The 12,919-nt window shown below is 37.8% G+C and overlaps 1 protein-coding gene across 1 annotated transcript in view; it reads left to right on the top strand.

Moving 5' to 3' along the window:
* The window catches only part of GTF2F2 (general transcription factor IIF subunit 2), a 79,053-nt gene that overhangs the window by 36,151 nt on the left and 29,983 nt on the right, over positions 1–12,919 (top strand). Inside the window, exon 6 of the mRNA XM_005420759.3 lies at positions 164–245. Coding sequence (XP_005420816.2) covers positions 164–245 — 82 coding nt within the window. The remainder of the gene's footprint in view (positions 1–163; positions 246–12,919) is intronic.

A 12,919-nucleotide genomic window follows, 5' to 3' on the forward strand; every position in this document is an offset into this window, starting at 1 on the left:
TTCTTTGGTGTCTGAATAGCAGAGATTTTAGAACTTGATTTGAGAATTTAGAATTATGTTATATTTAGTAAATTCTTAATTAGTGAAAAATACTTCAAATGCTGACCATCTTGGTGGATCTTATTTTAATGTCCAGTTTTACTTCATTTTCTTTTCATTCTAGATAAACTTGCCTTGGAAGGAATAGTGGTGCAACGTGCTGAATGCAGACCTGCAGCTAGTGAAAATTATATGAAGCTGAAAAGGTAGGACTCCTTCATAACAAATTATATGTGATATCTGACTTTGGTACTTTTATTATTGCCTTACTAGGGAAGGGTGATTTCAGTATTATCATGGTCTTACACCAGATCTACACAGAATCAGAACTGATCTTGCTTTTCGGGTGCATTTACTGTAGGGAGGGAGTGAAGGCTGCTGTGGGCGTTGTATCTCCCTCTGGTTTTGTCTGGTGGGATGATGCAGACTTCTGAATGCAATCATATGCAAATCTCTTACTAGAGCACATGTACCCTTTCATATCTGAACATATGACTGTATTCAAATGTGATTCAAGCTGAATTTCCTGAGGACTTAAGGGATTACATTGGTCTGCTTGGGTACACTTCTTGAGTGTGGGTTTCTGTGGATCACCCAAGTTTAATTCCACTTTACACTGTGCCATGCTAGACAAAAAGGATCTCTGAAAAGACATTTAAACTGTCCAAAATAGGAAAGAGTTTCTGGAGAAGTGCTGGACCTAAACTGGCATGGTTCTTAAAAAAGGTAGTGGCTGAAAATGCCAGAAGTAGCATGGAAACTACCGCACACATAATTAACAGGATCATTTAGTGACTTCTGAAAATTTAAGCAAATACCTCTAGAATTTACCATGTGATTCATATATCTTATGGGTAATTAACTTGATGATGTTCTCTAGTAATCAGATTCGGGATTGAATTGTGCCTTATATTAAGTCCATCTTTATAAATTTTAAGTATGTGGGTTTTCATTAAATCACCTTTTTATACTGTGAGTTTGTTGTAAATAGAGAAATTCAAAGCAGGAAATTTCAGGAAGAGAATTGTCCATGACTGGACTGGTTTTAAAATTGTCAAAAGAAACATAAAATACAAAGTGATGTTTTTCTCTGATGCCTGATCTGATTTCTATGTATCATATACATTTTCAGTGTCTTGTATTTTATTAACCTTCTCTGTTATCTAAATTGCTCCAGTATTTCCTTATGGAGTTCATTCAGTTTTGACATTTTTTGGCATTTTATGTTCTAGCTGTTGGAAATTAGTACCGTAAGTTTGTTCCTGTACAGTGAACTACTTAATTTCAGACTGAGTTCTATGATTGCTGTCATGGTTTTTGTCATCAGTAGGAAGTGGAGATGAAGGCAAATGTAATGTTATAGAAAAGAACTCATTTCAATCTGGCAATTTTACATATACATGAATATAGAGTGTAAGATGTATTTGCTTCATACTTGTTCTAATCACAGGTTTCCTGATCCAAGTGCTTTTTTGCATTTTGTACATAGTTGATCAGATAAGCTTTTTCTGGTAAGGCCACAGAAGGAGACCAAAACAGAACTGATAGCTTTAATTAAGTACTACCCAAACTTTGAATTTTTCAGTGTTCTACTTTCTGTCACGCATGCATGGATGCAGCCCCTTCTGGTATTTAGTTTTGTCATGTTCCACTCCTATAGGAGCAACAGAAGTACAAACACAAAAGCACATTTTGTCTCTGAAAACCTTGGCAGGTGAAAACGATGGTACTGTTGTTTTTTCCTTCCTCTAGAAAAATTGTCAGGCTGTGTATTCCTACTTTCTAGCTTCACATGTTGTTAAAGATTTTTTGCCTTCTACCAAGAAGTTAAAAAAATAGCCTGATCTGCTGAGAATCAGCATGAGATTTAGCACATCTAGCAGTCACAGCCTCAGAAGGAATTGGTTTATATCCAAATACTGTATCTGGTATTTGAGTAGTAGGATCTAACTTTTCACTCCCTTGATGCTCTCCCACCCTCAACATGTACAGTCTGTACATAAAAAAAGGTGACAGCATTAAAGATAAAACACATACATTATAGAGCTGTGTTATATTAAACCATTTTGTTCATTTTTCTGTTTACTGCTGTGCTTTATATGAGACACACTCTTCAAAGATGGAATTTATAATATTGATAAAACAGCAAGTCTATTGTGTAGGCTTTGAGTGCTATAATACTAAGTTGAGTTGGGAAGGAAGTAAAATTAAAAGATAAATGCAGTAGCTTCAAATGTTTAAGATCTAGAAAATGGAGCTGCACACTCTCAAAATCTGTAATCACTTTTTTCTGAGAGCTGGCAGTAACCTAAAAGGATGATATCCTTCCTGGTATTAAATGCAGGTAGGGATCCTGTCTATTTTGCCATCTGATCTGGGTTGAGGAGATCAGCTGATGGAGGCCTGGCGTGGCATTGGTTTCCTTGCTGCTCTGTAGAGTTTCAGCATGAGGATGAGGCAATGATCTTGTGATGGGCTTGCTGGCAGTTAAGTGGGAGATAGTGTGACGTGTGGGTTTAAGGATGGATGATGAAACTACAGATGCTGGTGACATGCGTGAGTGAAAATGTTAACAAATGTAGTAGTCGGGAGGGTTTTTCCCCCTCCACTTTTGATTTGATTACAGAAAGGATGGAGGTGGCTGATGTTCCCAAAACGTTGAATACAAGGTACAAATATGTGTCTAGGGATAGCTACTCCCTAACTAAGGTAAAACAGAGACTGTGTGATCTTCACTTGGTATTCCATTTCGGAAGTTTTGTTGTCATTAGATTTATTTTAATTTTTTCAGTTTTCCTGAACTTTACATTCTAGAAGAGGGACAAATACCAGGAAACTCCCACTATCTTGCACTAGTAAAGCTTTGTGCTATTGAACTTCCTGCAAAATTTTTATTAGCAGTGTATTTCTTCATAGCACCTTAATGATTGGTTTTACATTTGCTGTTATTGAGGCTAGCTGGAAAATAATATACGTGGTTTCCAAGCACCTGTCATGATTTCTGTCTTGTGGGAGTGGATCTCATGATCCCATTTAAAAATATTTGGACTGTGTGGGGAAAAAAGTAGGCAGACCATTCCTAACTGCAGTCAGCTTTCCTGTGCAGTGTCGCAGAAGATGCTGTGCCTACGCTACTCTAGGATAGTTCCCTTCTTGCCCCATGGTGCCTGTCAGACAGTGGGGGCACATGTGAACTGTGGTAGCAGTGTGTGTGTCGCAGGTGGGGGTCACACACATGGCTCACTGTACAGCACACTCTGTATTTGCACCAGGCTTGTGCCCCCACCATCCATGTCACCCAGGCAGGTTGCCTTTCCCTTCTGTCAGGCTGCCTTAGGCAGGCTCCACATCCTCCCTAGCCAGTCCCACACAAACCAGGCTATTTTCTTACTGTAGTCAGCTTTCCACCATGAAGATGCATTGTCTGAGCCTTAATTTTGTCTTTCTGAGGCTTAAGAGATTTTAATTTTGTGATTCCAGTGTTTAGGCACCTTGGATTAATGACCCATCCAAAGAGAGAGATCTTCCAAGCAGCTCGTCTGCACTGGGAAACATGGGGCACAGGAAGAGAGGAGTTATCCAGACATTCAGGATCACTTCAGGGTCCAGATGACTTGAGCGGAGATGAGAATACAATTTTGAAACTCCTAAGGAGTGTTTGCTGTTCACAAAAGAGGGAAAATGGAGGGCTGGGGTTGTGCAGGGGGGAAAAAAGAGTCATAAAACATTCCTTTCTTTTTTTTTTAATACACTTTCTAGCATATTAATTATATTATTTGTGGAAACTGATACTTTCTTAAATTTTGGGAGAGACCATTGATCTGATCACTGGATCTCAGTTTCCTTCTTTGTGTAAATGCCTGGAGACAGAGGATAAAAATGTAGGCTTTGCAGGTTGACTTACGATTTCCTTTTGTTTTACCTTAGAATGGCTTCATTACAGCATGGTATGAAATTTGCCATCTTTCTGTATTTTAAATATCATCATGCCAGATCAATATCATTGTAGCCATTGTGGCCAATATCATTGTAGCCATCTCGGATTCTTTCTGCTACATTTCCTGTTTCTATCCTTGCACTGGTCCTCACCTCAGTTCTCTTCATCCCTATGATTGTAGCAAACTTTCTTCTTCTCCAGATCTTTCTCAGTCTCCCTTTCCTATTTCTGCTTCTCCATTTCCTCACAGAAAAAAAAAATTCAAAAGTATTTGGACCACATCAGTATCTTATGCATTTCATTTTAAGGTAAAGTTAAGAAGAAAAAAATCTCTGAGAGCGACTTCTGCAAAGCTCCAATTCAAACTGATGTGGTCAAGTTGAGTAGCTACAGAAAGATCTCTAGGACTGCTCAGGTCCTCTGCACTGGGGTGGCTGGGCAGCAGGCTCACAGTTCTCAGAGGAGGTTTTGAAGGCACATGTGAAGTGCAGCTCAAGCAGTTCATGAATTGTGTGATGTGTTTGTTTGCACTTATGCAACAGTGGAGAATGTCAGGCAAAAAAGGATGAATTCAGTGCCCTTGTTTCATTCTCAAATGTGATGCTGAAATGCTGGTCACCTTTCACAATGGCTTTTGGAATACTCTGGTTTGACTATACCTAACCTGAATTACTGAAGTCTCACAAACCGTACACCAAGTGAAGAAAGAGGAGGAGTCCTGGGATTACCAAAAGCCTAGAAGAGCCAACATTTAACACTGCAACAAGGGTTGTAATCCCTATAGCTCTCTTAAGTAATTTAAAAATATGTCTTGAAGTGTCATTAGTGAAAATAGTGGTTGCCAGCTTGTAACATGACAGCTTGTAACAAGGCTGCAAGAATTTTGTGTATCTTCTTTCTTTTTCTTTGTAAGAGTTTTCTACAGAGAATATAATGAAAGTCCTTATAAAAGCTGCTGGAAGAAACATGCATAATAGACTTTTAGGAGTAATGGGTTGTAAAACATTCTAGAATAATGAACTTCCACATTTGAGTAGTCATATTTCTTTACAACCATATTATGGAGGCCTCTTGAAGTCCTGAAGCTTCATGTTCTAGGTCAAGTAAGTGGAATTAAATTAATGCAGATGAGATGCTCACTTTTTCTGAAAAGTACTGAGAGAATATTGACTGACTGACAGTTCAGTATATTGCTGAAAATGAGCATTATGCCAGGGGTTTGGTTTTTTTTTTTTTTTGTTGGGGTTGTTTAGGGTTTTTTCCTTTTTTTCCCCCCACAAATACTTCCCACTAGCAGAAGAAAATAAGTCATTTGACCACCATGCCACTTCCTTGTATTCTTGTAGATATGCTTAGTTGGCTATGGATTCCTTTCCAAAATACGCAAGTATGCATACATCTGTGCATTTTCCACAAAGGCTGATGTGCTGCACAAATGCTGCTCAGTTTGTTTGAGGTGGGAAGGCATTTTTATGCAGGGCTGAGATTGCATCTGCCTGTCAGTCAATGCGACCTTGATTTTTCAAGTATCAAAGATCAGTTTCTCTGGCTTGAGGTAAGATTCAACATAGTAAAAAGTCACATTTCTAGGGTGTTTTAAGTTATTCATCAAGTACAAAAAAAGTATTTTTTTCATATGATAGAGTATTTCCAATCACAGTTTTTCCTGAAGAGTTATGTGCACTTTGTAAAAAATTAATGTTATTCATGTTCATGTCGGTTAAGCTGTACTGTTAAGATATGTATTTAATATGATTCTTGTGTTCCTGGGCACCCACCAGTTTTTAAGAAATTAAGCAAATAACACTCTAATTGTGAACAATTGGACTGCAAAGTAACAAACACACTTCAGTATGTGTGTCCATTTTGATCCGTTTCTCATAATTTTTACCAGTGTAGTGGAGAGAAGCAAGTAAAAAAAGCAAGGTTTAAGTGAGATGAGCTCAGCAGCCCAGAGAAGTGGTTATTCCCTATTTCAGTGGTCAGGAGTGTTGCTTTTGTTTGTTTCCTATATATTTATTTGTGATCGTAGACTCTTTTCGTTGTCCCTTGTCCTTTTCATTTTGTCTGTTGTCTTTTGTCGTTTTTACAAGTGGTGTTCTGAGACTGGATTTTAATAGACCTTTTATGTAGACTCTTTTCATTGTCCCTTGTCCTTTTCATTTTGTCTGTTGTCTTTTGTCGTTTTTACAAGTGGTGTTCTGAGACTGGATTTTAATAGACCTTTTATATTACCATGCTTTTTTGTTCAGTGATATGAAAAAGTTGTAATTTTGGTCGTTGCTTCCAGCCATTATAATGATACTAATAAATAAGGCATAGCCTACTGTTGGTAATGCAGCAGGTATTTTATCGTGTTTCTCTTAAATCTGCAGCTGGATGCAGAAGGTTAATATGTTCTTTTTACTCCATTGTACTCTTCAGCTTCTTGTAGCCAGGTGTATTCAGGCTAATCTGAGGGGGCTTGGGCAGGGGGAAGAGGCATAAAACATTTTTTTAATACACTTTTTAGCATATAAATTATATTGGTTATGGAAACTGATACTTTCTTAAATTTTGGGAGAGACCATTGATCTGGTCACTGGATCTCAGTTTCCTTTTTTTTGTAAAAGTCTGGGGACAGAATAAAAAAAGTAGGCTTTGCAGGCTGACTTACAATTCTTCTTTTGTTTTATCTTAAAATGGCTTCATTAGATCATGACCTGAAATTTGCCTTCTTTCTGTTTTTTAAGTATCATAATTTCCAGGTGAGAGTCACAGAATCATAGAATGGTTGAGGTGGGAAGAGACCTCTGGAAGTCATCTGGTCCCAACACCCCTGCTCAGTCAGGGCCACCTAGAGCTGGTTGCCCAAGTTTGTGTCCAGATTCCTCTGCATTTCTCTGGAACGGAAATAGCTTCTGAATAGAGAGCATAGTGAATGTGTTCTGTGCCTTTTTAGAAAGGTATGTTGTTGATAGAAGCCTAGCATGAAGGTCATTTTCAGAAAGAAGAGAGATGCTTTGGGATGAATATTTAAGAAGAGTTTATGGCAAATACTCCATGAATTTTTCCTTATACCTTGGGGAAGGAAGTCAATAGTTGTACTTGGAGAGTTCTCATTGCTCTGGGGTTTTTTTGACATAAAGTTCGTGAAGCATAGGCATTGCATTTAAGAACATATCTAGTTTGCCTTTATGGTAATTAGCAAAATAGCATCCATTTCCTTTCTATCTGCTGAAAGCAGTGAGGCTAAAAATAGTCACCCTGGAGTATGTTCAGGCTTCAGTTGTAGCCAGCTTCTTCAGGCTGGAAAAAAGCCTCACTCAGTACCAGTGCTCAGCACCAAAATTTCTGGATATTTATAATTCTAGTAAACCTTAATGTCAGGGGCACTGATTCCTTCTCTTGAAACCAAAGTCCTTGGTGTTGTGTAGTGCTGGAGGTCCTTTAACCAGGGCAACAATAATTACAAAGATATCTCTGCTGCTAAGGTGTTTTCCAGATTTCAGTGAGGGACTTGTTTAGTATGTAGGAACATACTTTCTCTTCCTAGGGTAGCACATTCCTTTTCATCCTCTTTTCCATCTGTAATATGAAAGTCACAATATAGTGGGTGAAAATCTGAGAGTTCAGTTTTAACTATCATGACTGATCTGTTGTTACTGATGTAAATAAAAAAAGCTCATTTCTTCATTGGTGTCAGCATTTTCTCTGTTGCAGAGCTCACTGAAGCTCACGGATCTCTTACTGGCCACCATTCCAAATGCTGTAGTCATGTTGAGTACTGCCAGTGCTCTGGGTTCTACAAAACTGCTTTGGCAACTACCACCCTGACAAGCTCAATTTTTCACAATATGGAGAATGTCAGCACCATACCACATCTTCTATTTTTAAGCTGCTTTGTTCACATACTACTGATGATATTTGGAGTTTGTAACAGATCAGTAGACTGCTATTGTCCAACAGTTCCCTGCTGCAAAAAAGTTCCAAAAATTCTATGGTATCATTTGAGTACTAAAAGCTACCTGGTGCAGAATCAAAGATTAAAATCATTAGGTGGCAAGTTCTGTTGCTGATGTATTGGTTTCCTGGCTTATCAAAACATTTGTGAAATCTATGAGGCTACAGGAGACAGTGGTCTGAAAGGTGGCAGGGTGCACGTATCCCTCCAAATAGCACCTGTTACTTGGGATGTCACCAAGTTCAAGGAAATTCATAGATGGCAAACTGTCCATCCTCTGGTTTCTGATTCTTTTTTAAAGGAATGTCTGTCTGTAGGATTCCAGTGCTTATCAAACTGGGTTACCCTGTGATCAGTGGGTGATTTAATTCCTGAAGACATGGCAAAATTCCAGTGGGAGCTTAAATCCCAAAGAGCCATAGGACCAGGTACCATGGAGGAAAGATGTGGAGGTACCTCCTGTGCTCCTTAAAGGCTCTGTGGGTGGAAAAGATGCCAGCTTTGGAAATTAATCACAGCATTGCACAGATATTAATACAAGACACTGAAGCACTGCAACAATCAGTTAGTACTCAGGCACGATCCTGAAATGTTTTCCAGTAGGGAGGAAATTTTGCAGCCACCTACTAATGCTTGAGTCTGGGATGTTTTTAAAAAGGCTTTGGAGTTGAATTCAAATTAATGCCATAAAATGAAAAGAGTAGTAAATTACTCCTTTTGCTTTAAGTGAGAGATGTAATGTAAAATTCTTTGAAATGCACTCACCTAGTCTAGTTAAACTCACTTTATTTCTCTTGAATCATCTGGATAGAAAAAATGGGATTGCCAGTATCAAAGGCTAACATATTATACTTAAGCTGCAAATACAGTGAAGGAACTTTAAAATCATAGAAGGCTTATTTACACTTCAAATCAAATGCAAATCATTTTCAGTAATATTTTTCACAAAAGCTCTTCTACAGACTGTTACTTCCCACAGCTTGAAAGAAACAGAAATTAATACAAAGGACCCCTACCTGATATATTTTTAATGTACATTCACGTGCATACACAAATTTAATAATTTCATATAAAAACAATGGCTCACAAATTCTTTGTTCTTTCTATGCCTTAATTTAAATACAAATATATCTGCTTATGGCCTTAAGAAAAACATATGCTGCCATTTTCAGTTACCATTACAAGACTGACATAATTGTGAAAGAATGAGATGGTTTCTCTTTGAAATGGTATTTTGTCAACAGAATATGATTTAAATGTCAGTTCTAGTGATGTGTAAGTCCTGAAAGTATTCCTTCCTTTCAAGTCTACATTGAATTTGAAATTTTCAAGCTGCTTTGTGCTTTTTAATGAAAAATATTTTTAACTGAACCTTGTATACAATAATTGTGCCATTCCTGAAGTCTGTTATGATGTTTTTGGTAGACTATTGCTTCATTTGTTTGTAGTCAGTAGATTTGCCTGGGATTTAATCATTGTCCTTTTGGTATCTGTGATACTTCACTGAAAATTTTGCACTGTGCACTAAGCCATTACCACCATTAGGACTCAACACAAACGCCTCTGCACTGGTAGAAAGAGTATTACAGCTCAAATCTGGCTGTATGTTTGTTGAATAGTACAGTGAAACTGTTACTGATGTGCTGATGTGCTTTATCCATACCTGAGCTTGAAATGAGAAGTTTTTTCTGAGCTAACCTTGTACCTTGAATGCTGTGATGATCCCAACAGGGAAGCATGAAGAGTGCTCATGGACTCTACTGCTTAGTTCCTCCTCTGCTGGCCCTGGCAGAAAGCTGGAAATGAGGTAGCTTTGTGACAGCTACCAGTGATCATTAAGGTTTAGGGTCAATATTACTTTAGTTTATAATTTTGTGTAAGTTTCTTCTGTAGAACACATAAATGTATGATAATATGCATATTCTGCACCTGAGGCAGGGCAATCCCCAGTATCAGTGCAAACCAGGTGATTGAGAGCAGCCTGGTAGAGAAGGACTCGGGAATATTGGTATGAAAAATTGGACATGAGCTGGCAATGTGGGCTCACAGCCCAGAAAGTCTCTCACACAGGAGTTGTAAAGATCTGGTTTTGCCTTGAAGTGCTGTGTTCCAGGTGACTGCTCTGTGCTTTCCCAGTGCCTCACAAGAAGACTGAAATATTCAAACCCAAAGTTAAAATGGATAGTGCATCACCTGAGAGTTGTCAGCTTCTCCTGTTTGAAGTTTGAAAGCAAGGTATAGCATAAAGTAGTGAAACTTAGAAATGTTATATGCCAGTACTTGAAATTAAAGGTTCCAACTGAGTGTAATAAATATAGCAAAGCCACTAAATGGAAATGATTAAAAAAATGCTCTCATCTTCACCCAAGTTACTGACATACCTTAAGGCTGATAATGTTATGCACAAAAAGTGGCTCTGCATGCCTGAATTAATATCCTATTGATATCCAAACATTTTGTGTTGGTAGGTATTGATATATGTTACCTGCTCTATCGAAATTATTTAATTTTCTTTTCTTTGGGATCCATTATCTCTGCTAGGGTGTTGTAACATAAGCTACCTAAAGCCATTTCTAGTTGAGCCATCTGTGAACAGTTTAGAAACCACTGTGTGCACAGACCAGAATTTAGGTTTAAAAGGTGGAGAAGGGCAATAGTGAAACCTATAGCAGCAGACTGATTGGATTTGGGGCATTTTGGAGGACAGACTGACTTTTGTTTCCATTGATCGCTGTATGTGTCTTCTTTTATCCCCTACCTTCCCTTCCCTCATCCAGGGTACTTTTCTCACTCAAACTTTAGGTGTGTTGGATGCTTCTGGTGTTGTCAAGCACTCAAATACTTGCTGGTAGAAGTTTAGGGTGGCCCTTTCTGACTAAGGTGAAGTTGCAAGCTTATCCAGGAGTTATCTTCAGCAGCAGTTTTAAAATATAAAGAAATTTAGATCTGTGTTCAACTCATACAGTGTGTTCTATTGATAATTTATGTTTGATTTTCCAAATGCCAAAGATTGCAAACTTCCTGTCTTATTAACATATTAGTCCATCCTGACAGACAGTTCTGAGAATTAATTGTGCAATTCCAAAAATACCTGCCAAAAATTTACAGGTACAGCACCATCTTGCAGGTCTTGGGCGCACTGAAACAGTAAGTGAGGAAAGTGTGAACAGGCTGGGTCCTAACCAAAGTTAATGGCAATGAAGTCTCTCTGTTAGGTCTTTGGACAAGTCCATATTTTCTCAGGGGTATCTGACTAACCCCTTTCTTAATGATAGTGGCAGAATCAGGAGGAACTGTACCCTGTGGCTTGTAATATAAATTTGAATTACTGCCTTGCTGTTCCCTCAGATTATGTGTGTGTTCTTGAGTGCTGACTGAGACCTTGCCAAGGAGGAAGATAAAGAAGAAATAGTCATGAATTAGACAAAGAAACAGCTCACCGAAGAGCTTTCCTCTGTTCCTTCTGCTCTTGGTTGTATTCAGTTCTGAGGCTTTATGCTGCATTCCCAACAATAAGCATGGGGAAATTAGGGATTTTACAGGGTTCATTTCTGTTTATAACATAAGGTTCTGACTTCGTGATTCCAGTCTGCAGACAGCAGATACACAGGCTTCTGTCCTTCTTCAGAACTGGTTGAACAGTGTTATCTCAGGTTAGAGTCAGTCAGGAACATGACAACACCTTTAAGGTGAGGCATCTAAGTGTAAAAAAATAGCTTAGCACAAATCTTTATCTTCCCATAAACTCAGGCACTTGTTAACCCTTAGATTATCATGACTGTGACAGTGCAACCACTTCAGATCTAAAACAATAAGGAGATGAAAAAAATCTCTTTCAAAATGGTTCGCATTTTTTAAAAAGGTGTTTAGTTGGGCCTAGAAGTAATGAGGCACGCATTCTGTCTGCTAAGCTTATTTTTAAAAGTTCTTGTGTCATATCTGAAAAGATCCTAGCTCTTCAGCAGTGTTAACTATAGCTGTTTCCCTGTGCTCAAACCTGTTACAAGGTTCAAGATTATCTGTATCATGGTTCACTCAATTTTTTTTCTATTTGAAAAACAGACAGGAGGAACAGGAACACAAAAATATCCATAGCCAGATTTCTTTTTTAAAAAAAGAGAAGAAAATCCCTTCATTCTGGGATATATTCTGAATTGTGAAGTCATCTTGAAAGAGAAATTTCACTGTATGTGAGTGTAGGCGGGAGTAGAAAAATATGTTACAAAAATAGCAGACTACGTGGAAATTAACACCAATATGTGGATGCATACCTGGAGATATTAAATGATAATATCTGAGAGAGAATTACCCTTTAGATCTATATTTATCTAATACATTTCAAACTAAAATTAAAAAAACTCAAACCACCTGTATATCATTTTCAAATTACATTTCAAATACTTTCTTTATTTTGAATTCTAATTTCAACTCAGACATTGGCTTCTGTTTTGACTTTGGGAACTGCCTAGAAAAATCATGATCATTTTAACTATTCTGCAGTTGGTGGCTCATGTTGACAAAGAACTTTGCAACAAAGTCCACGAAAACTAAGTACTCTTTCTCTGAAGTGAAATTCAGGGAATAAGTACTACATCCTGAAAGTATGAAACTATGATTGAAATGCTTAGAGCATTAAGAAATCACTGTATTACAGAAAAGGCTCAAAAAAGACTTAATAAGATGTTAATTGATCAAAACTATGATTTTCGAAACGAGAATGTTTTTGTAGGCTCTCACGAAGCACATCCGTAGGTACAACAAACAGAATTTTTTCATATGCCATGTTTATGGTATTGGAAGTAAAGGATATATTTTGTAGATTGACAAAACAGAACTTCATGGGGTTAATTTGTACTGTATAAAATAAACTCCCTTCTAAGTCAGTATGGTGAAGCAACTGGGAAAACCACTGACACTTATATTGAGCACTGTTTTTTTATTCTCTTACTGTACCTAATGTTGTCAGAAAAACACACTTCAGATATGCTCTTAAGTATCTG

Source organism: Geospiza fortis, unplaced genomic scaffold (assembly GCF_000277835.1).
Source record: "Geospiza fortis unplaced genomic scaffold, GeoFor_1.0 scaffold194, whole genome shotgun sequence".
In the NCBI taxonomy this organism is placed as follows: Eukaryota; Metazoa; Chordata; class Aves; order Passeriformes; family Thraupidae; genus Geospiza; species Geospiza fortis.